Source organism: Drosophila suzukii, chromosome 2L, assembly GCF_043229965.1.
Source record: "Drosophila suzukii chromosome 2L, CBGP_Dsuzu_IsoJpt1.0, whole genome shotgun sequence".
In the NCBI taxonomy this organism is placed as follows: domain Eukaryota; kingdom Metazoa; phylum Arthropoda; class Insecta; order Diptera; family Drosophilidae; genus Drosophila; species Drosophila suzukii.
Genome location: NC_092080.1, coordinates 21,345,210 through 21,370,732, shown reverse-complemented (window position 1 = coordinate 21,370,732; position 25,523 = coordinate 21,345,210). Strand labels below are relative to the sequence as shown.

Genomic DNA, 25,523 nt, shown 5'->3' with positions numbered 1-25,523 from the left:
CTTAACCTATTAAACTCCAAATTTTTAAAAGTTTGTGCCGGATTGCAAGCTTACAAGACGGGCAAGAAAACGGGACAAAATCTAACAAAGTATAAGTTATTTAACAATTATATACTTTTAAACTTGAAACACAGAGTTCCTTAAAGAATTTTTACCAATTCAACATTTTATTATAATAAAGGTTTTCTTGTGATTCTTAACGAATTTAAGCCAATTCAACTTTCATTTGAAGAATTATAAAAGTTCAATTGTACTAAAGGACCATTTAATGGAGCTTTAAAATATGTGTTAATAGTTTTTATTTTAGTTGATTTACCTACCCGCTGCATAATCAGGAAAGGTATTTGATATTCCGGATATTTTGGTTGGGAAGTTATTAGTTACAAAGCTATGTATGGTCATGTATGCATCGTCATTTGTTTTCCAATAAATAATTAATAGTATTAATTAATTTACCGCACTCCCTATATCACCAATAACAAATATTCGGTATTTATAATTTAAGACTTTCCATGCTGATACGGACTGTAGGGGTTATTGAGCCCCTTCCGATATGTAACGGAATTCAATTACAAATTACCTCTCGCATGGTAATTGAAAATAAGAAACCGAGACAGGTGCTAAGCAAATGTGAATGTGATAGGCATCAAGTTATGTGATGCCAATTTGTAAGGTCTAAGGTAAATAAATTAGAAATCGAAACCAAAGCAATGGAGATAATTACAACGCAATTAAGGTAACAATGGGTCTGAGTTCCTTGACAATACATTTTAATTAGAATTTCCGTTTAAAAGTCCCATTAACCCCTTTGTGTGAGTCTAAATTCGGATTACGTCGAGAAGCTGTGAAAATGCTACCCAAATTCTCGGTTCGCTGTCCTTGAACTTGAAATTCTACAACGCACCCCGGTAAAGGGTGTCTATTTCATTAGGTGAACCATTAAAAAAGCGCAAAAAAATAGTTTTTTATTTCCATTTCTATTTTAAAACTCACCCTTCAATATGTAAGCTTGGGCTTTGAAGGTACTGTTTCTACGGATTTGGCTTATTTAACAACGAACAAGGATTGCCCTTTAAGAAACGAAAGCTCCTTGATCTATTACAATCCTCACAGACCAAAAGTCAAGGAAACCTTTAAGCCTCCTACGAAATCCGACAAGACAAAAACAAAAGATTATTCCCATAATTGAGTGTCAGACTGAGTGCATGAGAAGTATTAATGCAATTTGTGAAAGAAAATTGCCTCGATGGGTATCAGGAACAGGAAAATAATGTGCTTAACAGGAGGAAACCTGACGTGACCCAAACTCGTAGACCGATGCCGAGTCAAAAACATCATTGGGGTCACTCTTAAACTTAAAACGAATGATTTTTGGCAGCCAACAGGAACAAATAAACAAGGTCCTCAGCATCCTGTCCGACTGACCAACAAGGGACCGCCGCCCACTTGTCCCGCTCTTGATCCCCAGGCTGTGCTGCTTTTGTCATTCATAGACCACTTAATTTTGGCGCTTCCTCCTGGCCACCCACTCCCAAACCCACTCCCACCACTCCTTTTCCGATCCGGAACCGAAACGAATCACTTCGGAGGACACGAGGCACAGAGGCTATAAAAGCAGGACCATCTATGGAACGAACGCAGTCTGTGACTGACTACGGGCGTGTTTAAGTGCCGGAACGGAGTTCGGAAAAGCGTAGCAACAGTTGGATTTCAGGCTGAGATATACGCACACCTGTTGGGATTGCGGATATGGGATTTGCTTAAACAAATGACCGTCATTGGTGCATCTGCTGCTGCCATGACCATGCCAAGATCCACGACCATCAAGTGCTCTAAAGTGTGTGCTCCGTAGTCGGGTTGTCAAATTGTCAGTGCCCGTGTCCGTGTCCGGTGTCAGGTTCAGCTCCGTGAAAAATAAAACTTTATTGCCATTGAGGATGCCGGGCCTTTTCGCCACCACCGCTGCATTCTCTTGCATCTTCGTCCTTCTCGGCTGTCAGCGGATCCATCCCTTGGCCTCCGGAGCCACTGCCTCCACCCGCCGACTGTCGGACACGATAAATATTGGATTCCTAGCTGAATATTCCCAGATGCGGGTGAGTAATCGGAGATCCCCCCGCCTTGATGGCGGTTTAAAGTCTCCAAAAATTATCGAAAATAATTGAAAATTACGCCCTTGGCTTATTGTGTATGTGCATGCATAATACATCAACCTGTCACATTTGCAATTCAAATGGCAATCTCATTTTGGCCACAAGTCAACGCATCCGTCCCAAAAATATCACAAAATTTATAGCTCAGCGTTGAGATTGAAGGGCCGATTGTGCGGCCCCAATCAAACACATCATGCGTCCCTTGAGGCATTTGACTAAAATACTCTAACTAAAAAGTTATGCGGATCTTTTATTCTCAGCATAAGCAATGTTTGCAAGTAGAAGAATTTAATGATTTCAGATAAACCTAAAACTACTACCTATAGGTATCGTAAAACTAAAAAAGAAACTCTGAACATATAAAAATGATTGAGTATTCTGAGGGAGTTTCATATTCGGACTAGTTTCCAACTGATTTCCATCTTGTGTTGATTTTCTGATGTTTTTTAAAGGGGATTGACAACGGTCATCTGGCCCGTGACGGAAAAAGAAGAATAATGGACATAAATGCAAATCCTATTGATAGGCCAGTAATCCGTTCAAATCGACTATCTTTTATTCCGAACTTAATTGGATCCCGGAAAAATCACAATACTTCGTATAGAGTGTTGATGGGGGCCATTTATTTGATTGACTGCCTAACGACACAGGAAGAATAAAAGCAAATCCATCAAGAGTCCTTCATAAATGGGAGAAAGCTATATGATTCATATTTTCGCATTTGCGAATGAAAATGAATGCGGATCATAAAAATATGTACATTTTTTGTAAGCTGATAAAGTTTTCTGAATGTACTGTACATATGTGCGAAAAGATAAATCAGTTATTGCGTTAAACTAAAAAAAATATTTCTTTTATTCAGGATTATTGGCTTTTGGTACTACCAAATCGTAACATCATTTCGTCAAACCAAATGAACTTTATAAATCCGCATGTGGCAAAAAGTTAATATGTATGCCACTGATATTTATTTCTCATGACATGTTGCGAATAAGTCAACTGTTATCATAAGCATTTTTATTTTTTCTTGTTTGCTGTCCTTGTAGGTTTTATATTTCCCCATTGCCCCATCTCATGCTGGCATAAATTGCCCTTCAGGGCATTAAAAGCGACAAACGGTTCCCTTCACCAGAAAAACAAATATTAATCAGCCATAAAGTAAAGAAGTGAGCACCCTATTAATTGAGTTTCCACAAGGAAAGCATGACCACTGTTTTAAGGACATTAATTTGTAAATTGTAATAAACAAAAAACACCAATTAGGGAATACATAATCCATTTCTCTAAGATGTTGTTTTGTTTTTCGAAAGAAATTTGAATTTAATTGTGGTTGTAAAAAAGACACCAACGCGTTTGACCGACAATTGAAAAAAATGTAGAAAAAGGAATCCGTTTCGGGCATGCCGCAATTTTAGGAAACATTTCGTTTGACTGTTTCCCTTTTTAATTAACCACTAGGAATTCTTCTATTGGCTTTTAAAGAAACGTATCATAAGGAAAAACTTATTTTTTTCCATTTCCTCTGACTGTCTTTCAATTGAATACTTTAATATAGAATACTTTGACTTTTTTACTTTTCAAGGAACTTATTATAAAGATAAACATTTTTTTTCTGGATTGCCAAACATTATTTTAAAAGTAAATAACTAATTTCCTTATAGTAATCTAGCTGCTTTAACTTTTATCTTACAATATTTTAAGCCTATTGCTTCATATTCAGCTCACACTAAATCGACATGAATGGAAAGTTTAAAGTCAATTTCAAGTTTTTCTAATAGACGCTCCTCTTTACTTAATAATTTGTATAACACCCAACTAGAGCGTTTCAACGAATTTTAATAGTATGAAATATATTTTTAGCTTCACTTTTAATTAAGTTAATTCTGAAGTTAAGTAGCTACAGTTTCAAAGTCCAGAAACTATAGCGACAAATACCGTAAAGGAATACGTATCTCCAATGGCTCACTTCTAGGAACCATTTCCTTTGACTGTCTTTTAATCCTTCGATAATATAAAGTACATTTATTGACTTTTAAAGGAACGTTTATAAAAAAACGTTTTTTACTGGGATGTCAAACATTAATGAAAGTGTAAATGACTAATATCCCAACAGCAATAACTTGAATCGTACAATATTTATAGCAATTGCTTATATTTTAACTCATATTCAAATAGAAAGTTTAGATATTTTGATAGCATAAAGCTTGCTAGTATCAAATATATGCTAGCCTCAGTTTTAATAAACAAAATTTCAGGAAGTAAAGCGACAAATGGGGTTCCATTTTCAATGGGCTTTGGCTTTTAAAAGTCTTGGGTTTCTTTTCAAATCAGCGTCCAGTTACACTAATGTTTTGGATTCTGCAATTTTAAAACGGCTTAATGCTTACATGTCTACTTTAATTGCAAACCCTCCAAAAGCTTAAACCTCATATCAACAACTGTTTCCGGTTACCATGGCACCTTTATCGTTGACTCATACTTCAAAGAGCGCATTCCCTCCCCTATAGGGCGAGCAGGCCATTCAATTTAAAAACTTGTTATATATAAGGCATATATGCCTTTGGAAGAAACATGTTCACACGACGCAGACTACAATATATGTCTTAATTGATGCATAATTAGTATCATTATGATGAGGTGAATTTGTGTTAAGGATAATTAATGGCGGCGGTGTGTGAAATAGCGTAATATTTAAGTTTTAATTAAGCATTCTTGTCTTTTAATTGTTTGCAGACTTTTGAGTTCAGTTTCCACCAGAGTGGACTAATAAAATGCAAGATGACCGGGCGGCTGTCAGTTGCAGAAGCTTTGACAACGTGTGTTTTACAAGACATAGTTTAAATAATTGCTTACAATACATTTCAATTTCAGTTTTAATTGTGTTTCTCTCCTTTTAAATTGTCTTAGATTTTTAAGGTCATATTCTATCTGAAAAGCAAGCAATCTTTAAAACAAAGGAAAACGTTTTAGAGCCTAGACTATCAGTTATTCGTTAATTATCTAACCCGTGTTTTGCCTGTTGACCAATTTTAAAAGTACATTCCAGGACCTTTCTTTCGGTGCGGCATTTTTGAGTTATGAACTTAGTAGTTCATAACTTTTTAAATAATATTGTGATTGGTATGATTACTAGATCTTAGATAGGTAAAGATAAAATATTCAAAAATGTGAAGAATGAAACAATAGTAAGATACATATATATTTATATTTATATTTATAGTTTCCGAGGTCTTAGCGCTCCTTCGAACTTTCAAACAGTCGTACAAGACGAACATGGCTACATTGACTCTGGTATTGATCCTTATTAAGAATACATCCACTTTATAGTGTTGAAAAAGCGTTGCTTTACCTATTGCATACTTTTCGACTAATCTAATAGAACCTTTCACTATAAGAGAAACGGGTATAATAAAGAAAAACTTCTCTGGTAACTGTCAATTGCAGATATGGCTTTGAGCACGAGCATTTTACCAATTGTGGGAATAATTGCTTACAATATCTTTTTATTTGTATGTTCATTTAAAACGAATATTTTTTTTCTATCCATCGATTCTTATCAAAAACCTTTAAAGGAATAATCATTTTAAATGCCGTTAATAAAGCTTCCGCAATCATTACCATAATTATTACCGTTATTTCGGTCCGAAGTGTCTGCATCATTTCCTGCCCACGCAGAATCCGCAGAATGTACTTAAAAACGCAGCTCCACTTAAAAATGCTCTAAGGTAAGATTAATTGAAAAGTTTTCTATTAAAAAATCATAGGCCTTAATTACGCTTTAGTTACTTTGTAAGTTATGAGATTTAAATTAAAAGATGATAAGAGCTTTACAAATGAGTTGCTTGAAATAAATATTAAAAGTGTATGTATATATAATTGGTGTTCTGGTTATTTCTGTCGTCATTTAAGGCCTTTAAAAACGTTGTAAACGATTTGTTTTCCTTCCATGTTCGTTGGCCATAACCAATTCAAAATATTACCCTTTGGGTAATTGACAAATGCAGCCAGCCATTAACATTGCGGCATGATTTGGGTTACTATTCTATAGAGTTTAAACATTTCAGCTAATTATTACGTTACTCATAGAGTAAAAGGGTATACTGAAGTTATCAGAAAGTATGTAACAGGTAGAAGGAAGCGTTTTCCACCCTATAAAATATATTCTTGATCAGGATACACTAGCCTAGTTGATCTAGCCATGTCCTCAATCAATTTTGTTGATCAATACCTAAATATATATACAAACAATTATACTAAACGCAATGTTATTTAAAAAGTTATTAATAACTAAGTTACAAATGCGTTGCACGTGCCGCTGCAATATAAATGCTCTCGGATTTGTATTTTAATGTTGTTCAAGAAACTATTAGCTGCTTCTTCTTAATGAAATTTTTATGTGAAATTGCGATTGCTTACATTTATAAAAACCAGTCTATTTGGCGAAAAGTTAGCCATGACGTCGTACATATGAACGTAGTTGTAATTTGAATTCTACCCAATATATTATTGGACAAGTAATAAGTTAACTTGATTAGCTTAGTAACATGTAAATGATTTTCGAGTCTCTCGACTATAGAGCTCTCTTGATTCCATTAAAATCGTCATATAACCACCGTATAACAAATTGGGATTTTACTGAAATGATTATCGCGTGTTTAATTAAGTTTATTAATAGATTGTGGCTTGTGCCGCATAATTCTAATTAAAACCAGAAAAACCAATAGTGGGTGCGCTGCATACGCGCTAAAGCCGAGAGGGGCGGAAAGTCTCTACTGTTACACATTTTGGTGAGCTACACAGAGAAAATTCTGCCGTTCTCATCTGAGTTGAAAATGTTCTTAAAAATAGAACGAGATTTTTAAGTTGAAAATGTTTTTATTTTGCTCGAATCAAGTTGAATTGGCGGTATTTAAGTACATTGTATGTACAAATAAACTATTAGTTCAGTAATTAGGGTATACTTATCCAAAAGTTGTTAAATAAACTCAATTTTACTTTTGTCTTCTCACCATTTCGTTCTTATATTGATACCAAAATGTACCTAAACGGATTTTAAGAACGATTGTTCTCAATTCAAGAACCATGTTCTTAATTCAAGAACAATGTTCTTAATTCAAGGAAAATGTTCTTAGATAGTTTTCTCTGTGTAGTTGCTTTTTTTGGTCTGTGGGTAGACAACTTTGTTTGTATGTTTTTGGAGTATACCATAAACTTAATCTTTGCTTTTGGCTTAACCAAATTACAATAAGCACCTCTTTTTTTTAAATTTCCACATTTTATCTTCCCCAACTTCAAGTCAAAGTTCTTGATCTCCAAACCATTGGCAGAACCATTAAGTTTTAGTTTATACGCGCACGACTTTAATTAAGGCTTCTGATAGTGAAAATATACATATGTTTTTATATGCATTCAAATAGAGTAATTAGAAACTTCCAATGGAAACTGAAAGTGTATAGCTAATGGCTTTACATACTTAAGTATATATGACTCAAAGTCTTTTACGAAAACAGGAAAATTCTTTGAATATCTCCAGTCACGCGTTTCCACGTTTCCAACTAATCGAATTGTTAGTTTAACAAAAGAAATAGTTACACTCATAACAAGAAAACACATATGTACTACAGCTCACTACTTTACAGAAGTTATACCCGTTACTTGTAGAGTAAAAGTATATATTGCAGTCCTTGAAAGATATGTAACAGGTAGAAGTACATATGCGTTTTCGACCCTATAAAGTATATATATTCTTTATAAGGATTAATAGTCATGTCCGTCTGTCCGTATGAACGCTGAGATCTCGAAAACTATAAAACCCAGACAATTGGGATTAGGCACACAGGATCTAGACATTTCTACGCCGCGCACGGTTGTTTGCCACGCCCATTCTGTCTGCCGCCCAGATTTTAAGATTTTGTAAAAGTGTGAATGAGATTTCGTTTCGTGTGTTTCATTCCACAAATTGATGAAATGGCATTAACAATTTTTTAAAAGTTATTAGCAATTAAAGTTTTGAACGCTAGGTGTAGCCAGTTTGTGAAATCGGAAACAGTCGCTTTGCCGCTTGCATATCTCCATCTCCCTTACACTCCCTTTAGCTGACTAACGGGTATCTTACTATAAAATAGTAGTCAAAGATTGCTTTTACTTTTTTTTAAAGTATTGAACTTTTTATAGTTCCATAACTATCCGTATTGTTAAATTTTAGAAACAACATTTTTTTTTGTGTAGGAACAGTTTCCGGAACTGTCTGGCTTAAATTAAATAAATACAAATCAAAATGCGTGATTATATTCCGAACTGTTTACGTACGCACCGCTGGCTCGGTGTTTTCACGGTGCTTCAACTGACTTTGATGCTGTCGCTATTGGAGGTACGATTCCAAATTGACCAGTCGCCGGAGCTTCAGCGACCCATGACCCGTGTTTACCTAGTGGCCCAGCTGAGAGAGCTCGCCTGCAGTCTTTTGTTTTCCGGCTTCGCAATGGGTGCCATGTTCTACGGGTACGGTCTGATATACCTGCCCAGCAAGGGATCCCTCGGGGGATTCTTCTCCCGAGTCCGGATAACAGGTCTGTCCGTCTGGCAACGGTGCAGTCCCTTGATGCTCCTGCCCTGGAGCATGAGGGCGGTCCAGGGACTCAGCCATTTTCCCTGCCACATGTGGGAGTGCCTGGCCAAGGAGCCCTGCTTTGAGGCCCACAATTTCCTGTTGTTCCTCGTCCTGGCTGTTATGCTTTGGATCCACCTGCTGATCCTGGCCATTGCTAGCCTCGTGGTCGCTCTGAGACTTAACATTCGGATGCTGGGTGCCAGACACATTGTAAGCGGAAGTCACGAACTGCGGGCCTACGCCCAGGAAATCAACGAACTGGTCGGCTTTGAAATGATAGTCATGTTCGAATGAGATGGGAATAATTGCCTAAACTATAGTATCTTTATCAAAAACTTTTTAAATTAAATTACATTTTATACCTCAACAAAAACGAAATGCCTAATATTAAATAAATAAAAATTCAATGTTTGTGGGTTGTGTCCTTTCTTAGTAAAAAGAAAATGTTTCATAAATGTGCAGACTAAATATTTAACGTAGTCTGTTTTAAAGGAATCAACGGAGGTTTTGTTACTAACAAAGTTATTAACAAAGTTGTAATACTTGTTTGAAATTTAGCTTATAATTTCTGAATAATGCCCAACGTGATAAAAATAAACCATTTATATGATTATACCCGTTACTCGTAGAGTAAAAGGGTAAACTAGATTCGTCGGAAAGTATGTAACAGGCAGAAGGAAGCGTTTCCGACCCATTAAAGTCAGGATCACTAGCCGAGTCGATCTAGCCATGTCCGTCTGTCCGTATGAACGCTGAGATCTAGGAAACTATAAGAGCTACAATACTGGGATTAGGCATGTATATTCCTGAGATTCCTGCGCAGCGCAAATTTGTTTCAGCAGGGTGCCACACCCACTTTAATGCCCACAAACTGCGCTTCAAAAAATCGTAAATATGAACGCAGATATCTCGGAAACTGACAAAGATTGAGAATTGGAATCTCAGATTTAGATTCCGTAGCCTTGTACGCAGCGCAAGTTTGTTACGCGAATATGGCACGCCCACTCTAACGCCTACTAGCCGCCCAAGCCTGTGGCGCCCACAATTTTCATGCTATATAAAAATTTTAGATGAAGTGTATATTTTTCGTCAATACCTATCGATTGATCCAAAAAAAGATTGCCACGCCCACTCTAACGCCCACTCTAACGCCCACAAACCGACCAAACCTAGGAATACACCCAGATGCAACAAACTAGACACATTCTGGACGCACTCTTTCTTAATGCACCTGGAACATGTACCTAGGAATGCACCCAGACGTACCTAGGAATGCACCCATATGTACCTAGGAATGCAACAAACTAGACACATTTGTTTTAAATTTTCTTAATTTAACATGCGCACGGAAAACGTCCTAAAGTTTTTTAATCAAAACAAGGAAGAACGCTATAGTCGAGTACCTCGACTATCAGATACCCGTTACTCAGCTAAATAGAGATATGCAAGCAGCAAAGCGAGATTAAAATGCGCCACCTACCGGCGGTATGCAGTTTTAAGCGTTATGGGCGTTAGAGTGGGCGTGGCAATTTTTTTTGGATCAATCGATAGGTATTGACGAGACCAATACATTTCAGTTAAAATTTTTTATCTAGCATGAAAATTGTGGGCGTCACAGGTTTTCGCGGGCGTGGCAAACTTTTTTTGGGTCAATCGATAGGTATTGATGAGAACATTACATATCAGTTAAAATTTTTATTCTAGCATCAAAACTGTAGGAGCCACAGTTTTGGGCGGTTTGTGGGCGTTAGAGTGGGCGTGGCACTCTACTGAAACAAACTTGCGCTGCGCAGGAATCTCAGGAATCTGCGTGCCTATCCCAGTATTGTAACTCTCATAGTTTCCGAGATCTCAGCGTTCATACGGACAGACGGACAGACGGACATGGCTAGATCGACTCGGCTAGTGATCCTGATCAAGAATATATATACTTTATGGGGTTGGAAACGCTTCCTTCTGCCTGTTACATACTTTCCGACGAATCTAGTATACCCTTTTACTCTACGAGTAACGGGTATAAAAATGGTAACTAAATTTTGAAAATTACAGTGTGACGTACCTTGTAAGGCCGAATTCAAAAACATGAAAGTTTGCCAATCCATATTTATGCCTAGAGCCACTGTAGTTTATTTGGGTAATAACTTCTCGGCTTATTATCTGGTCCACATTTTTAATTAAGCTATTGCCCAGCATCGACTTATTAAGCGGTATCTGAAAAAAAAATTGCCTGAAAACAGGAATTAAACTTATTTCGAAATTCAGAAATATTAAAATATGATGTTTCTTAAGTTTATTGTTTTATGGGGTCGGAGAATCGCTACTCGTAGAGTAAAAGGGTAAACTAGATTCGTCGGACACATTTTAGACGCACTCTTTTTTAATGCACCTGGAACATGTACCTAGGAATGCACCCAGACGTACCTAGGAATGCACCCAGATGTACCTAGGAATGCACCCAGATGTACCTAGGAATGCACCCATATGTACCTAGGAATGCACCCATATGTACCTAGGAATGCAACAAACTAGACACATTTATTTTAAATTTTCTTAATTTAACATGCGCACGGAAAACGTCCTAAAGTTTTTTAATCAAAAAATGTTAACCCAGATGTACCTAGGAATGCATCCAGATATATCTAGGAATGCAACAAACTAGACACATTCATTTTAAATTTTCTTAATTTAACATGCGCACGGAAAACGTCCTAAAGTTTTTTAAGCAAAAAAATGGTAACTAATTTTTGACACATTCTGGACGCACTCTTTTTTAACGCACCTGGAACATGTACCTAGGAATGAACCCAGATACAACAAACTAGACACATTCTGGACTCCCTTTTTTAATGCACCTGGAACAAGTACCTAGGAATGCATCCAGCTGTACCTAGGAATGCACCCATATGTACCTAGGAATGCACCCAGATGTACCTAGGAATACAACAAACTAGACACATTTATTTTAAATTTTCTTAATTTATCATGCGCACAGATAACGTCCTTTAATAAAAAAATGTTCACGTACCTAGGAATGCACCCATATGTACCTAGGAATACACCCAGATGTACCTAGGAATGCAACAAACTAGACACATTTATTTTAAATTTTCTTAATTTAACATGCGCACGGAAAACAATTACCTAGGAATGCATCCAGATGTACCTAGGAATGCACCCAGATGTACCTAGGAATGCACCCAGATGTACCTAGGAATGTAACAAACTAGACACATTTATTTTAAATTTTCTTAATTTAACATGCGCACGGAAAACGTCCTAAAGTTTTTAATCAAAAAAATGTTAACGTACCTAGGAATGCACCCATATGTACTTAGGAATGCACCCATATGTTTTATTTTAAATTTTTTTTAATTTAACATGCGCACGGAAAACGTCCTAAAGTTTTTTAATGAAAAAAATGGTAACTAAATTTTGAAAATTACAGTGTGACGTACCTTGTAAGGCCGAATTCAAAAATATGAAAATTTGCCAATCCATATTTATGCCTAGAGCCACTGTTGTTTATTTGGGTAATAACTTCTCGGCTTATTATCTGGTCCACATATTTAATTAAGCTGTTGCCCAGCATCGACTTGTAAAGCGGTATCTGAAAAAAAATTACTAGAAAACAGGAATAAATCTTATTTCGAAATTCAGAAATCTTAAAATATGATGTTTCTTAAGTTTATTATTTTATGTGGTCGGGGAATCGCTACTCGTAGAGTAAAAGGGTATACAAGATTCGTCGGACACATTCTGGACGCACTCTTTTTTAATGCACCTGGAACAAAATGCAACCAACTAGACACATTCTGGACGCACTCTTTTTTAACGCACCTGGAACATGTACCTAGGAATGAACCCAGATACAACAAACTAGACACATTCTGGACTCCCTTTTTTAATGCACCTGGAACAAGTACCTAGGAATGCATCCAGTTGTACCTAGGAATGCACCCATATGCACCTAGGAATGCACCCAGATGTACCTAGGAATACAACAAACTAGACACATTTATTTTAAATTTTCTTAATTTAACATGCGCACAGATAACGTCCTAAAGTCTTTTCGAAATTCAGAAATATTAAAATATGATGTTTCTTAAGTTTATTATTTTATGGGGTCGGGGAATCGCTACTCGTAGAGTAAAAGGGTATACTAGATTCGTCGGAAACATTTTGGACCAAATGTACCTAGGAATGCACCCAGATGTACCTAGGAATGCAACAAACTAGACACATTTATTTTAAATTTTCTTAATTTAACATGCGCACGGAAAACGTCCTAAAGTTTTTTAATCAAAAAATGTTAACCCAGATGTACCTAGGAATGCATCCAGATATACCTAGGAATGCACCCATATGTACCTAGGAATGCACCCAGATATACCTAGGAATGCAACAAACTAGACACATTTATTTTACATTTTTTAATTTAACATGCGCACGGAAAACGTCCTAAAGTTTTTTAATGAAAAAAATGGTAACTAAATTTTGAAAATTACAGTGTGACGTACCTTGTAAGGCCGAATTCAAAAATATGAAAATTTGCCAATCCATATTTATGCCTAGAGCCACTGTTGTTTATTTGGGTAATAACTTCTCGGCTTATTATCTGGTCCACATATTTAATTAAGCTGTTGCCCAGCATCGACTTGTAAAGCGGTATCTGAAAAAAAATTACTAGAAAACAGGAATAAAACTTATTTCGAAATTCAGAAATCTTAAAATATGATGTTTCTTAAGTTTATTATTTTATGTGGTCGGGGAATCGCTACTCGTAGAGTAAAAGGGTATACAAGATTCGTCGGACACATTCTGGACGCACTCTTTTTTAATGCACCTGGAACAAAATGCAACCAACTAGACACATTCTGGACGCACTCTTTTTTAACGCACCTGGAACATGTACCTAGGAATGAACCCAGATACAACAAACTAGACACATTCTGGACTCCCTTTTTTAATGCACCTGGAACAAGTGACTAGGAATGCATCCAGTTGTACCTAGGAACGCACCCATATGCACCTAGGAATGCACCCAGATGTACCTAGGAATACAACAAACTAGACACATTTATTTTAAATTTTCTTAATTTAACATGCGCACAGATAACGTCCTAAAGTCTTTTCGAAATTCAGAAATATTAAAATATGATGTTTCTTAAGTTTATTATTTTATGGGGTTGGGGAATCGCTACTCGTAGAGTAAAAGGGTAAACTAGATTCGTCGGACACATTTTGGACGCACTCTTTTTTAATGCACCTGGAACATGTACCTAGGAATGCACCCAGGCGTACCTAGGAATGCACCCAGATGTACCTAGGAATGCACCCATATGTACCTAGGAATGCACCCAGATGTACCTAGGAATTCTCCCATATGTACCTAGGAATGCACATTTATTTTAAATTTTCTTAATTTAACATGCGCACGGAAAACGTCCTAAAGTTTTTAATCAAAAAAATGTTAACGTACCTAGGAATGCACCCATATGTACTTAGGAATGCACCCATATGTACCTAGGAATGCACCCAGATATACCTAGGAATGCAACAAACTAGACACATTTATTTTAAATTTTTTTTAATTTAACATGCGCACGGAAAACGTCCTAAAGTTTTTTAATCAAAAAAATGGTAACTAAATTTTGAAAATTACAGTGTGACGTACCTTGTAAGGCCGAATTCAAAAATATGAAAATTTGCCAATCCATATTTATGTCTAGAGCCACTGTAGTTTATTTGGGTAATAACTTCTCGGCTTATTATCTGGTCCACATTTTTAATTAAGCTATTGCCCAGCATCGACTTATATAGCGGTATCTGAAAAAATTGCCTGAAAACAGGAATAAAACTTATTTCAAAATTCAGAAATATTAAAATATGATGTTTCTTAAGTTTATTATTTTATGGGGTCGGGGAATCGCTACTCGTAGAGTAAAAGGGTATACTAGATTCGTCGGACACATTTTGGACGCACTCTTTTTTAATGCACCTGGAACATGTACCTAGGAATGCACCCAGACGTACCTAGGAATGCACCCAGATGTACCTAGGAATGCACCCAGATGTACCTAGGAATGCACCCATATGTACCTAGGAATGCACACAGATGTACCTAGGAATGCACCCATATGTACCTAGGAATGCAACAAACTAGACACATTTATTTTAAATTTTCTTAATTTAACATGCGCACGGAAAACGTCCTAAAGTTTTTAATCAAAAAAATGTTAACGTACCTAGGAATGCACCCATATGTACTTAGGAATGCACCCATATGTACCTAGGAATGCACCCAGATATACCTAGGAATGCAACAAACTAGACACATTTATTTTAAATTTTTTTTAATTTAACATGCGCACGGAAAACGTCCTAAAGTTTTTTAATCAAAAAAATGGTAACTAAATTTTGAAAATTACAGTATGACGTACCTTGTAAGGCCGAATTCAAAAATATGAAAATTTGCCAATCCATATTTATGCCTAGAGCCACTGTAGTTTATTTGGGTAATAACTTTTCGGCTTATTATCTGGTCCACATTTTTAATGAAGCTATTGCCCAGCATCGACTTATAAAGCGGTATCTGAAAAAAAAAAACTATAAAACAGGAATAAAACTTATTTCGAAATTCAGAAATATTAAAATATGATGTTTCTTAAGTTTATTATTTTATGGGGTTGGGGAATCGCTACTCGTAGAGTAAAAGGGTAAACTAGATTCGTCGGACACATTTTGGACGCACTCTTTTTTAATGCACCTGGAACATGTACCTAGGAATGCACCCAGGCGTACCTAGGAATGCACCCAGATGTACCTAGGAATGCACCCAGATGTACCTAGGAATGCACCTATATGTACCTAGGAATGCACCCAGATGTACCTAGGAATTCACCCATATGTACCTAGGAATGCAACAAACTAGACACATTTATTTTAAATTTTCTTAATTTAACATGCGCACGGAAAACGTCCTAAAGTTTTTAATCAAAAAAATGTTAACGTACCTAGGAATGCACCCATATGTACTTAGGAATGCACCCATATGTACCTAGGAATGCACCCAGATATACCTAGGAATGCAACAAACTAGACACATTTATTTTAAATTTTTTTTAATTTAACATGCACACGGAAAACGTCCTAAAGTTTTTTAATCAAAAAAATGGTAACTAAATTTTGAAAATTACAGTGTGACGTACCTTGTAAGGCTGAATTCAAAAATATGAAAATTTGCCAATCCATATTTATACCTAGAGCCACTGTAGTTTATTTGGGTAATAACTTCTCGGCTTATTATCTGGTCCACATTTTTAATTAAGCTATTGCCCAGCATCGACTTATATAGCGGTATCTGAAAAAATTGCCTGAAAACAGGAATAAAACTTATTTCAAAATTCAGAAATATTAAAATATGATGTTTCTTAAGTTTATTATTTTATGGGGTCGGGGAATCGCTACTCGTAGAGTAAAAGGGTATACTAGATTCGTCGGACACATTTTGGACGCACTCTTTTTTAATGCACCTGGAACATTTACCTAGGAATGCACCCAGACGTACTTAGGAATGCCCCCAAATGTACCTAGGAATGCACCCAGATGTACCTAGGAATGCACCCATATGTACCTAGGAATGCACCCAGATGTACCTAGGAATGCACCCATATGTACCTAGGAATGCAACAAACTAGACACATTTATTTTAAATTTTCTTAATTTAACATGCGCACGGAAAACGTCCTAAAGTTTTTAATCAAAAAAATGTTAACGTACCTAGGAATGCACCCATATGTACTTAGGAATGCACCCATATGTACCTAGGAATGCACCCAGATATACCTAGGAATGCAACAAACTAGACACATTTATTTTAAATTTTTTTTAATTTAACATGCGCACGGAAAACGTCCTAAAGTTTTTAAATCAAAAAAATGGTAACTAAATTTTGAAAATTACAGTGTGACGTACCTTGTAAGGCCGAATTCAAAAATATGAAAATTTGCCAATCCATATTTATGCCTAGAGCCACTGTAGTTTATTTGGGTAATAACTTCTCGGCTTATTATCTGGTCCACATTTTTAATTAAGCTATTGCCCAGCATCGACTTATATAGCGGTATCTGAAAGAATTGCCTGAAAACAGGAATAAAACTTATTTCAAAATTCAGAAATATTAAAATATGATGTTTCTTAAGTTTATTATTTTATGGGGTCGGGGAATCGCTACTCGTAGAGTAAAAGGGTATACTAGATTCGTCGGACACATTTTGGACGCACTCTTTTTTAATGCACCTGGAACATTTACCTAGGAATGCACCCAGACGTACTTAGGAATGCACCCAGATGTACCTAGGAATGCACCCAGATGTACCTAGGAATGCACCCATATGTACCTAGGAATGCACCCAGATGTACCTAGGAATGCACCCATATGTACCTAGGTATGCAACAAACTAGACACATTTATTTTAAATTTTCTTAATTTAACATGCGCACGGAAAACGTCCTAAAGTTTTTAATCAAAAAAATGTTAACGTACCTAGGAATGCACCCATATGTACTTAGGAATGCACCCATATGTTTTATTTTAAATTTTTTTTAATTTAACATGCGCACGGAAAACGTCCTAAAGTTTTTTAATCAAAAAAATGGTAACTAAATTTTGAAAATTACAGTGTGACGTACCTTGTAAGGCCGAATTCAAAAATATGAAAATTTGCCAATCCATATTTATGCCTAGAGCCACTGTAGTTTATTTGGGTAATAACTTCTCGGCTTATTATCTGGTCCACATTTTTAATTAAGCTATTGCCCAGCATCGACTTATAAAGCGGTATCTGAAAAAAAATTGCCTGAAAACAGGAATAAAACTTATTTCGAAATTCAGAAATATTAAAATATGATGTTTCTTAAGTTTATTATTTTATGGGGTCGGGGAATCGCTACTCGTAGAGTAAAAGGGTATACTAGATTCGTCGGACACATTTTGGACGCACTCTTTTTTAATGCACCTGGAACATTTACCTAGGAATGCACCCAGACGTACTTAGGAATGCCCCCAAATGTACCTAGGAATGCACCCAGATGTACCTACGAATGCACCCATATGTACCTAGGAATGCACCCAGATGTACCTAGGAATGCACCCATATGTACCTAGGAATGCAACAAACTAGACCCATTTGTTTTACATTTCCTTAATATAGCATGCGCACGGAAAAAGTCTTAAAGTTTTTTAATCAAAGTTTATTATTTTATGGGGTCGGGGAATCGTAAACTTTCTACTGAAATCATTATACCCTCCGCAAGGGTAAAAATATGGGAATAATTTTTATACCCGTTATTCGTAGAGTAAAAGGGTATACTAGATTCTTCAGAAAGTATGTATCACGCAGAAGGAAGCTTTTCCGACCCCATAAGAAATACATATTCTTCATCAAGATCACTAGCCGAGTCGATCTATCGATGTCCGTCTGTCCGTATGAACGCTGAGATTTCGGAAACTATAGGAGCTACAATACTGAGATTAGACTCTAACGCCCACAAGCCGCCCACAAACTTTAAAAAATCGCACATATGAACTCGGATATCTCGGAAACTATCAAAGATAAGAGAATTGCAATTTCAGATTAAGATTTCGTAGTCTTGTACGCAGCGCAAGTTTGTTACGCCCACAAACCGTCAAAGCCTGTGGCTCCCAAAATTTTCTTGCTAGAAAAATGTTTTAACTGAAATGTATTAGTCTCGTCAATACCTATTGATTGACCAAAAAAAAATTTGCCACGCCCACTCTAACGCCCATAGCGCCCACATGAGATCGCGGGTAGGTGGCGCATTTCAATCTCGCTTTTCTGCTTGCATATCTCCATTCCCCTTTGGTCCCTTAAGCTGAGTAAGGGGTATCTGATAGTCGAGGTACTCGACTATAGCGTTCTTCCTTGCTTTACTTTAAATTTCTGAGAAGAATCTTATTGCATACAAGCGACGAAAATGCTGGTAATTAAAGTGGGACTATATACAATATTGTTTACATTTGTTATATTAAAACTCATTTGTTGAAATGTCTAAGCCTTAAACAGCATTCCCTTGTAATGGAGAAGTGCATTTATGAGAAGTTCTTAAACTAACAACCTCTGCAAGGTGAAAACAAGGGTAAATATTAGTTGTTTTGCATTGCTTTATTATGTTTTGCTTTGGCCCTTCACCACTGGGACAACATGCATAAATTAAGTGCCATTCTCAGCGGGGAGTACTTTCCGTTCGCTACCAGGATCTGGTGTAATTATCCACTTCTCGTCGCTGACTTTAAATTGGCTTTGCTTTCACTAGGTGACCCTGGGCGGCCTGCCACTCGCCATCGAGGATGTGAACAAAAACCCGAACCTGTTGCCAGGAAAAAAGTTGGCCTTTAAGCCAGTGGATATTGGCCACAAGATGAGCGCCTATCGCGTGAAGCCTTTGAGGTAAATCATTCAATTACTGCGTCATTAAATTACTCTTCCTTCGTCGTTTAGCTTCTGAAATCGTACCTTTCCGGTTTCTATTTCTGCTTCCGTTTCCAGGGCGATGACACAGATGAGGGAAATGGGCGTGACCGCGTTCATCGGTCCGGACGAAAGTTGCACCACGGAGGCTCTGCTAGCATCTGCCTGGAACACACCTATGCTTTCCTTCGTGAGTAGACTTATTACTGAAATCTGGGTCACCAGTGTTCGATTCAAAAGTTGAATACCTTTCCTTTCACATGTGACCAGGGATGCCGGAACAAAATAGTATCTAGGGGGATAACAAATTTTTCTGCCAGAAAAAGGGGGGTAAAATGATAATAAAGACTCTTATCAAATGCTGTAACGCACTAGCGTTTAATTGGGGTTGTCCCTACGTACAATTTTTAAAGTAATAGCGGTTTTATAATTTTTCGAACAAGGAGATTAAAATCGCCCCAACCCCTGTGTGAGGCTGTGTAAATAGGATTTTAGGCTTTTATACACAACTATATTTTTTTTATTGGCTAGTAACTAAGGGGAGGAATAATTCTGGGGGCAGTCGACCTGCATGCCTGCATGTGACAGTTTATAGCAATTACCCTTGCCGAGAAGATTGAACCACAACTTATATTTCCTTTGCCATAAAGAGGTCCTCCATTCTATCCTTTTCCTTTTTTAAAAACCTTACAACTACAAAAAATACTATTATATATTAAATTTACTTAATCCTCTAACAAGTATTCTTTTCTTCCCTTAAGAAATGTTCCGACTCAACTGTGTCAAACAAAAGTACATTTCATACCTTTGCACGAACTTTAGCTCCGGCCTCCAAGGTAATTTGATCAATAACAACGGTGATTATAGCTTACCTAATTTTATTACAAAAACATATTTCAAAGGTATCCAAGAGTGTAATTAGTCTGCTGAACGCCTTTCATTGGAACAAATTCTCTATAGTTGTCAGCTCAAAACCCATCTGGGGTTCGGATGTTGCTCAGGCAATTCAGGTGAGTCTAATGGCCATATTACTTCAAGTGATACGATATTTTTCATAACAGGAATTGGCGGAAGCAAGAAACTTTACCATCAGCCACTTTAAGCACATTTCCGACTATATACCAACCACAAAGACCCTCTCGCAGATCGATAAAATAATTGAAGAAACCTATTCGACAACTCGCAGTAAGGATTGATTTTGTGTTTCTTGTGTACATAAATAGTGCGTTTTACAATTTCTATAAAAAATAGAATAACAAGAGGCAATATGAATATCAAAATCATACTTATTGAATAGTTCAAAGATGGTTCACAGTTTTAATCCTTATATAATTTGAAGATTGAATATTGCAGCCAACTTAAATTAGTTTAAAGTACAAAGTGTAGTATTACACATTACTGTTTGGTTTAAACTGCTGACTACATTAAAGATTAATCATTCCTTTTTTTAATAAAACTAGTTACTTAGTTTTATATGCTTATAATAAACATATTGAATTGTAAAACGCACTGTACAATATTTAAACATCTGACAACACCAAACACCCAAAACAGTCTATGTGTTCATTGGGGAGCACATTGCCATGGTGGACTTTGTGCGGGGACTCCAAAATAGACGGCTTCTCGAGAGCGGAAACTACATTGTGATTTCCGTGGACGACGAGATCTACGACTCCAACCGGAGGGTTAACATTATGGAACGTAGTAAGTGCATTGTGCGGATCGGCGGTCCGAGCTAGAGTTCTAATGCATGCACCATCTATTCCAGATTATTTAGATCCTTATATTAGAAAAGAAAAGAGCAAATCACTGGACAAAATCTCATTTCGTTCAGTTATAAAAATAAGCATGACATATCCACAAAACCCCCATATTCGGTAATTTATCTGACTCTTAGTTACCTAACTGTTCGTATTTTCGTTCCGTCTTTCTAACAGTTGTTTATCGATCTTTAAGCTGATGATTTTCCAACATCATTAAGGTTGTTTTATTTTGGTATAAGTAGAGTCTATTTTTAAGCATGCTCTTACAGTAACTTGAAAAGAGGAAATACAAATTTCTGATTTCATAGAAATTTATAATCCATTTTTAATTTAATTGCAATAGACTATAATTTAAATATATTGAGGATTTTCGAGAAAAAATCTTAATACCGATTTCGTTTGTTCTAATTTCCCCTGAGAAATATTAAATTAATTTGCATGACAAATAAATATTTGAAATTGTATATTTTAAAACAGTTTATCTCTTTGTACTTATACTTTTATGTTTGCAGCGACATTTGTTCAAAAATAAAAGACTATGCTCGGAAGACCCCGTTTTTGGTGCCATATCATCAACGTGTCTTTGACAACATATCGGTATGAAATTTTTATTACTTCCTTATTTTTCGTTTTTTTGTTAATTCGTTGTGTATTTGTATTGTTTAGGTACCAATATATGGTCTACATCTTTACGACAGTGTTATGATCTATGTTCGAGCCATTACAGAAGTTTTAAAGCTGGGAGGTGATATTTACGATGGAAATTTGGTAATGAGTCACATTTTCAATAGGTCATATCATTCGATTCAAGGATTTGATGTGAGTAAAGTACTTCAATCTGACAACCTTCAACAAAAAAAAATAAAAAAAAATTTGTTTTTACTTCCAAATTAGCTAAAACATTTATACTTACTGTACAAATTTTTAAAAATTAATATTTGTCCTTACTGTCAAAAGGTCTACATAGATTCTAATGGTGATGCTGAGGGGAATTACACAGTCATAACCCTGCAAAACGATTTGGGCAGTGGAACATCTTTGGGCTCACTAGCAAAAATGTCCATGCAGCCAGTTGGGTTCTTTGCTTACGACAAAAACTCCCTTATACCGGTTGGTTTAAAAGAAATATTTTAAATTATCTTACCTAAAGCCATATAATTAAATAATTCTTTAGGAATTCCGCTACATAAAAAATGATAGGCCTATCCAATGGCTGAATGGCCGCCCTCCGCTTGCAGAACCCCTTTGTGGTTTTCATGGTGAACTGTGTCCTCGAAAGAAACTGGACTGGCGATATCTGGTATCAGGCCCATTATGTGCCCTCGTCGTTGTGGTGGCCATTGCCCTGTTCATCAAGTATGACGGATTCTTAAATATATTCTTTAAGTTTATTAAAAAAAATATATTTCAAGGCATTACCGGTACGAACAGACTCTGGCAGGTCTATTGTGGAAGGTGGACATGAAGGAAGTAACCGTCATTAATCTCGGCGAATACAACAACCCCACTAACAAGAACATTGTAAGTTTCGCTTTATTTTAACCAATCACTTAAAATCTAAAATTGTACCCCGTTTCAGTTTCAAATCTGCCGTCAAAGCATTTTAGTGGTTGCTGAGCCCAACAAGAGATCCTTTACAAATATAGGTATAAGACAATGGTTTCGCGTAATATTTCTTAAATTATATTCTCCATTGAATAGCTCTGTTCCGGGGAAATATTGTGGCCATGAAAAAGATTTATAAGAAGAGCGTGGATGTTACACGATCCATACGAAAGGAACTAAAACTAATGCGAGAGGTTAAGCAGAAAACTAAGAAATATGAAAATATATACAAATTTGTACAAAATTAAAATATAGGTAAGGCATGAGAACATTATCAACTTCATTGGTGCTTCCACCGATCACGGGTCCGTGATCATCTTCACCACATATTGTGCACGGGGCAGTCTAGAGGACGTGTTGGCCAACGAAGACTTGCATCTGGACCATATGTTCGTCTCCTCACTCGTCTCCGACATCCTGAAGGGCATGATCTTCCTGCACGACTCGGAGATAATATCCCATGGCAACCTGCGATCCAGCAACTGCCTCATCGACTCTCGCTGGGTCTGCCAAATATCTGACTTTGGACTACATGAACTAAAGGCTGGCCAAGAAGAACCCAACAAGTAACATTAAAATTAACCCCGTTTTAATAATGTTTTGTATAATATAATACTTATTATGATTTTCGGTATATTGTTTATAGTTCTAAAGAATAAATACCTTACTACCGTTCTAAGTCACAAAATCCTTTTATAAAATGCATAAACAAGTAATCCAACCTTCGCGATAATATAAACAAAAACGCTCTATTTTCTATGACGTTTGCAGAAGTGAATTGGAACTGAAACGTGCTCTCTGCATGGCGCCGGAGCTTTTGAGGGATGCCTACCGACCTGCACGCGGTTCTCAAAAAGGGGATGTCTATTCCTTCGGGATTCTCCTCTACGAGATGATTGGCCGCAAAGGTCCTTGGGGTGATACGGCCTACTCAAAAGAGGGTAAGTATGGGTAGTTGAACAACAAACAGTCATTATTAAATATTTTGTGTTCTGCAGAAATAATTCAGTTTGTCAAGTGTCCGGAACTGCTGCAGCATGGAGTATTTCGTCCAGCTTTGACGCACACTCATTTAGATATACCGGACTACATTCGTAAATGTCTGTGCCAATGCTGGGACGAAGATCCGGAGGTCAGGCCCGATATCAGACTGGTTCGCATGCATCTAAAGGAGCTGCAAGCTGGCTTGTACGTACCCATTAAATCCCAACATAAACTTTAAGAGAGCATGATAGTATATTGATAGAATTCCACTGATTCCATCAGTACAGATGTTTTAGCCATTAGGCTGACGTATTTTTTTGAAAATTTAATCTTTCTTCCCTCAATCCAGAAAACCGAATATATTTGACAATATGATATCGATAATGGAAAAGTATGCCTACAATCTGGAGGGTCTGGTTCAGGAGCGCACTAACTTACTATACGAAGAGAAGAAGAAAACCGACATGCTCCTTTACCAGATGCTGCCCAGGTAAAGGTTTTAAGCTCATTAATCAATATAATAACATTTTAAATTCTTCTCATTTAGACCTGTAGCAGAGCTTCTAAAGCGCGGGGATCCTGTAGAGGCCGAGTGCTTTGACTGCGTCACTATATTATTCAGTGATATTGTGGGATTCACCGAACTTTGTACCACAAGCACACCTTTTGAGGTCGTAGAAATGCTAAACGACTGGTACACCTGCTGCGACTCGATTATTTCCAACTATGATGTCTATAAGGTTGGTTAGGGAAATAAAAGCTGAATATTTTGTAATTTATGTTTTCAGGTTGAGACAATTGGAGATGCCTATATGGTTGTATCCGGGTTGCCGCTGAAAAATGGAAGTCGCCATGCAGGAGAGATTGCCTCGTTGGCTCTTCACCTCTTAGAGACGGTGGGAAATCTCAAAATCCGACATAAGCCCACCGAAACTGTTCAGCTCCGTATTGGAGTTCACTCGGGCCCTTGTGCAGCAGGCGTTGTAGGGCAAAAGGTATTACAAAATCGGTTTATTAAATTCTTTTATAAAGAAATGCACCTAATGTTAATTATATCTCATCCTGAAATCAGATGCCCCGATATTGCCTATTCGGCGACACCGTGAACACAGCATCTCGGATGGAGAGTACCGGGGATTCAATGAAGATCCACATTTCCGAGGCAACCTACCAGCTACTGCAATTAATTGGTAGCTACTCCTGTATCGAAAGGGGTCTGACGAGCATTAAGGTAAACTTTATTAAATATTTTAAACAAACTTGAACTAAATTTATCTTTAACTTCAGGGCAAGGGCGACATGCGAACATATTGGCTGACCAATCGCCAGCAATCCGAGCTTACGCCGGATCTTATAAGCACCGTGGATACTTTGGATACCTATTGCTCCGTGGGAAGAGAATGTATGGACCAGTCGGTCCACCAATATTGCAGCCCAGCGCCCAATAACTACAGATTGGGATCCTGCAATTGTGACACAAAGTGTTTGTATAGCCGTCGATCAGACGACAATGTCACCAATTCTCGTGGCACCTCCGAATTTCCGAAGATCAGTGAACCTACGCAGGTTAACTGCAACCAATTATGTGTTTGTCGCTTGAACAGCAGCCAAGTGTTCAGTAATCGAAGTCCTCGATCTGCCCCTAGCATCACATTTAGACTATAAGGATTCAATTATATTATCTCTAAGATCTTTGATCAATTCCATTTGAGGTGTAGTGAATAGAATATCAGGCTAGATTTATGTACTGGCGTCCATTAATGTTTACGTATTGCAGATTGCGCAGCATCCCTAAAATTCTAAAGACGGACTGAGTTTCCTATGATGATATGTACATATGTTTCTTGATAATTTAAAAAATATTACAAAAATTTGGAAGCACTGCACTGCAAAGCAGTGTCTTTCGTTTACCTTTATT

General features: G+C 36.9%; 2 protein-coding genes across 3 annotated transcripts; both read left to right on the top strand.

Annotated features, from left to right (window-relative positions):
- The first annotated feature begins 1,010 nt into the window (after positions 1-1,010).
- Positions 1,011-25,509, top strand: Gyc32E (Guanylyl cyclase at 32E). 2 transcript variants are annotated; one of them, XM_036814833.3, is made up of 23 exons: positions 1,011-2,096; positions 19,099-19,232; positions 19,332-19,443; positions 20,015-20,089; positions 20,156-20,263; positions 20,315-20,438; positions 20,808-20,957; positions 21,022-21,130; positions 21,529-21,613; positions 21,683-21,835; positions 21,974-22,126; positions 22,191-22,372; positions 22,429-22,537; positions 22,596-22,662; positions 22,718-22,815; positions 22,877-23,187; positions 23,393-23,562; positions 23,620-23,809; positions 23,955-24,095; positions 24,153-24,345; positions 24,394-24,600; positions 24,678-24,836; positions 24,893-25,509. In XM_036814833.3, exons 1-23 carry the CDS (start codon positions 1,938-1,940, stop codon positions 25,268-25,270), a joined length of 3,567 nt encoding a protein of 1,188 aa, XP_036670728.3. In that variant the 5' UTR covers positions 1,011-1,937; the 3' UTR covers positions 25,271-25,509. The 2 variants fall into 2 exon arrangements, with proteins under 2 accessions (XP_036670728.3, XP_070854911.1); XM_070998810.1 differs by lacking the exons at positions 1,011-2,096; positions 19,099-19,232; positions 19,332-19,443; ... (2 more) ...; positions 20,315-20,438; positions 21,022-21,130 and having other exon boundaries at positions 20,922-20,957.
- LOC108006937 (uncharacterized) lies at positions 8,355-9,170 on the top strand. Its single transcript, XM_017070542.4, has one exon. It carries the CDS (start codon positions 8,431-8,433, stop codon positions 9,055-9,057), a length of 627 nt encoding a protein of 208 aa, XP_016926031.3. The 5' UTR covers positions 8,355-8,430; the 3' UTR covers positions 9,058-9,170.
- Positions 25,510-25,523: the final 14 nt, after the last annotated feature.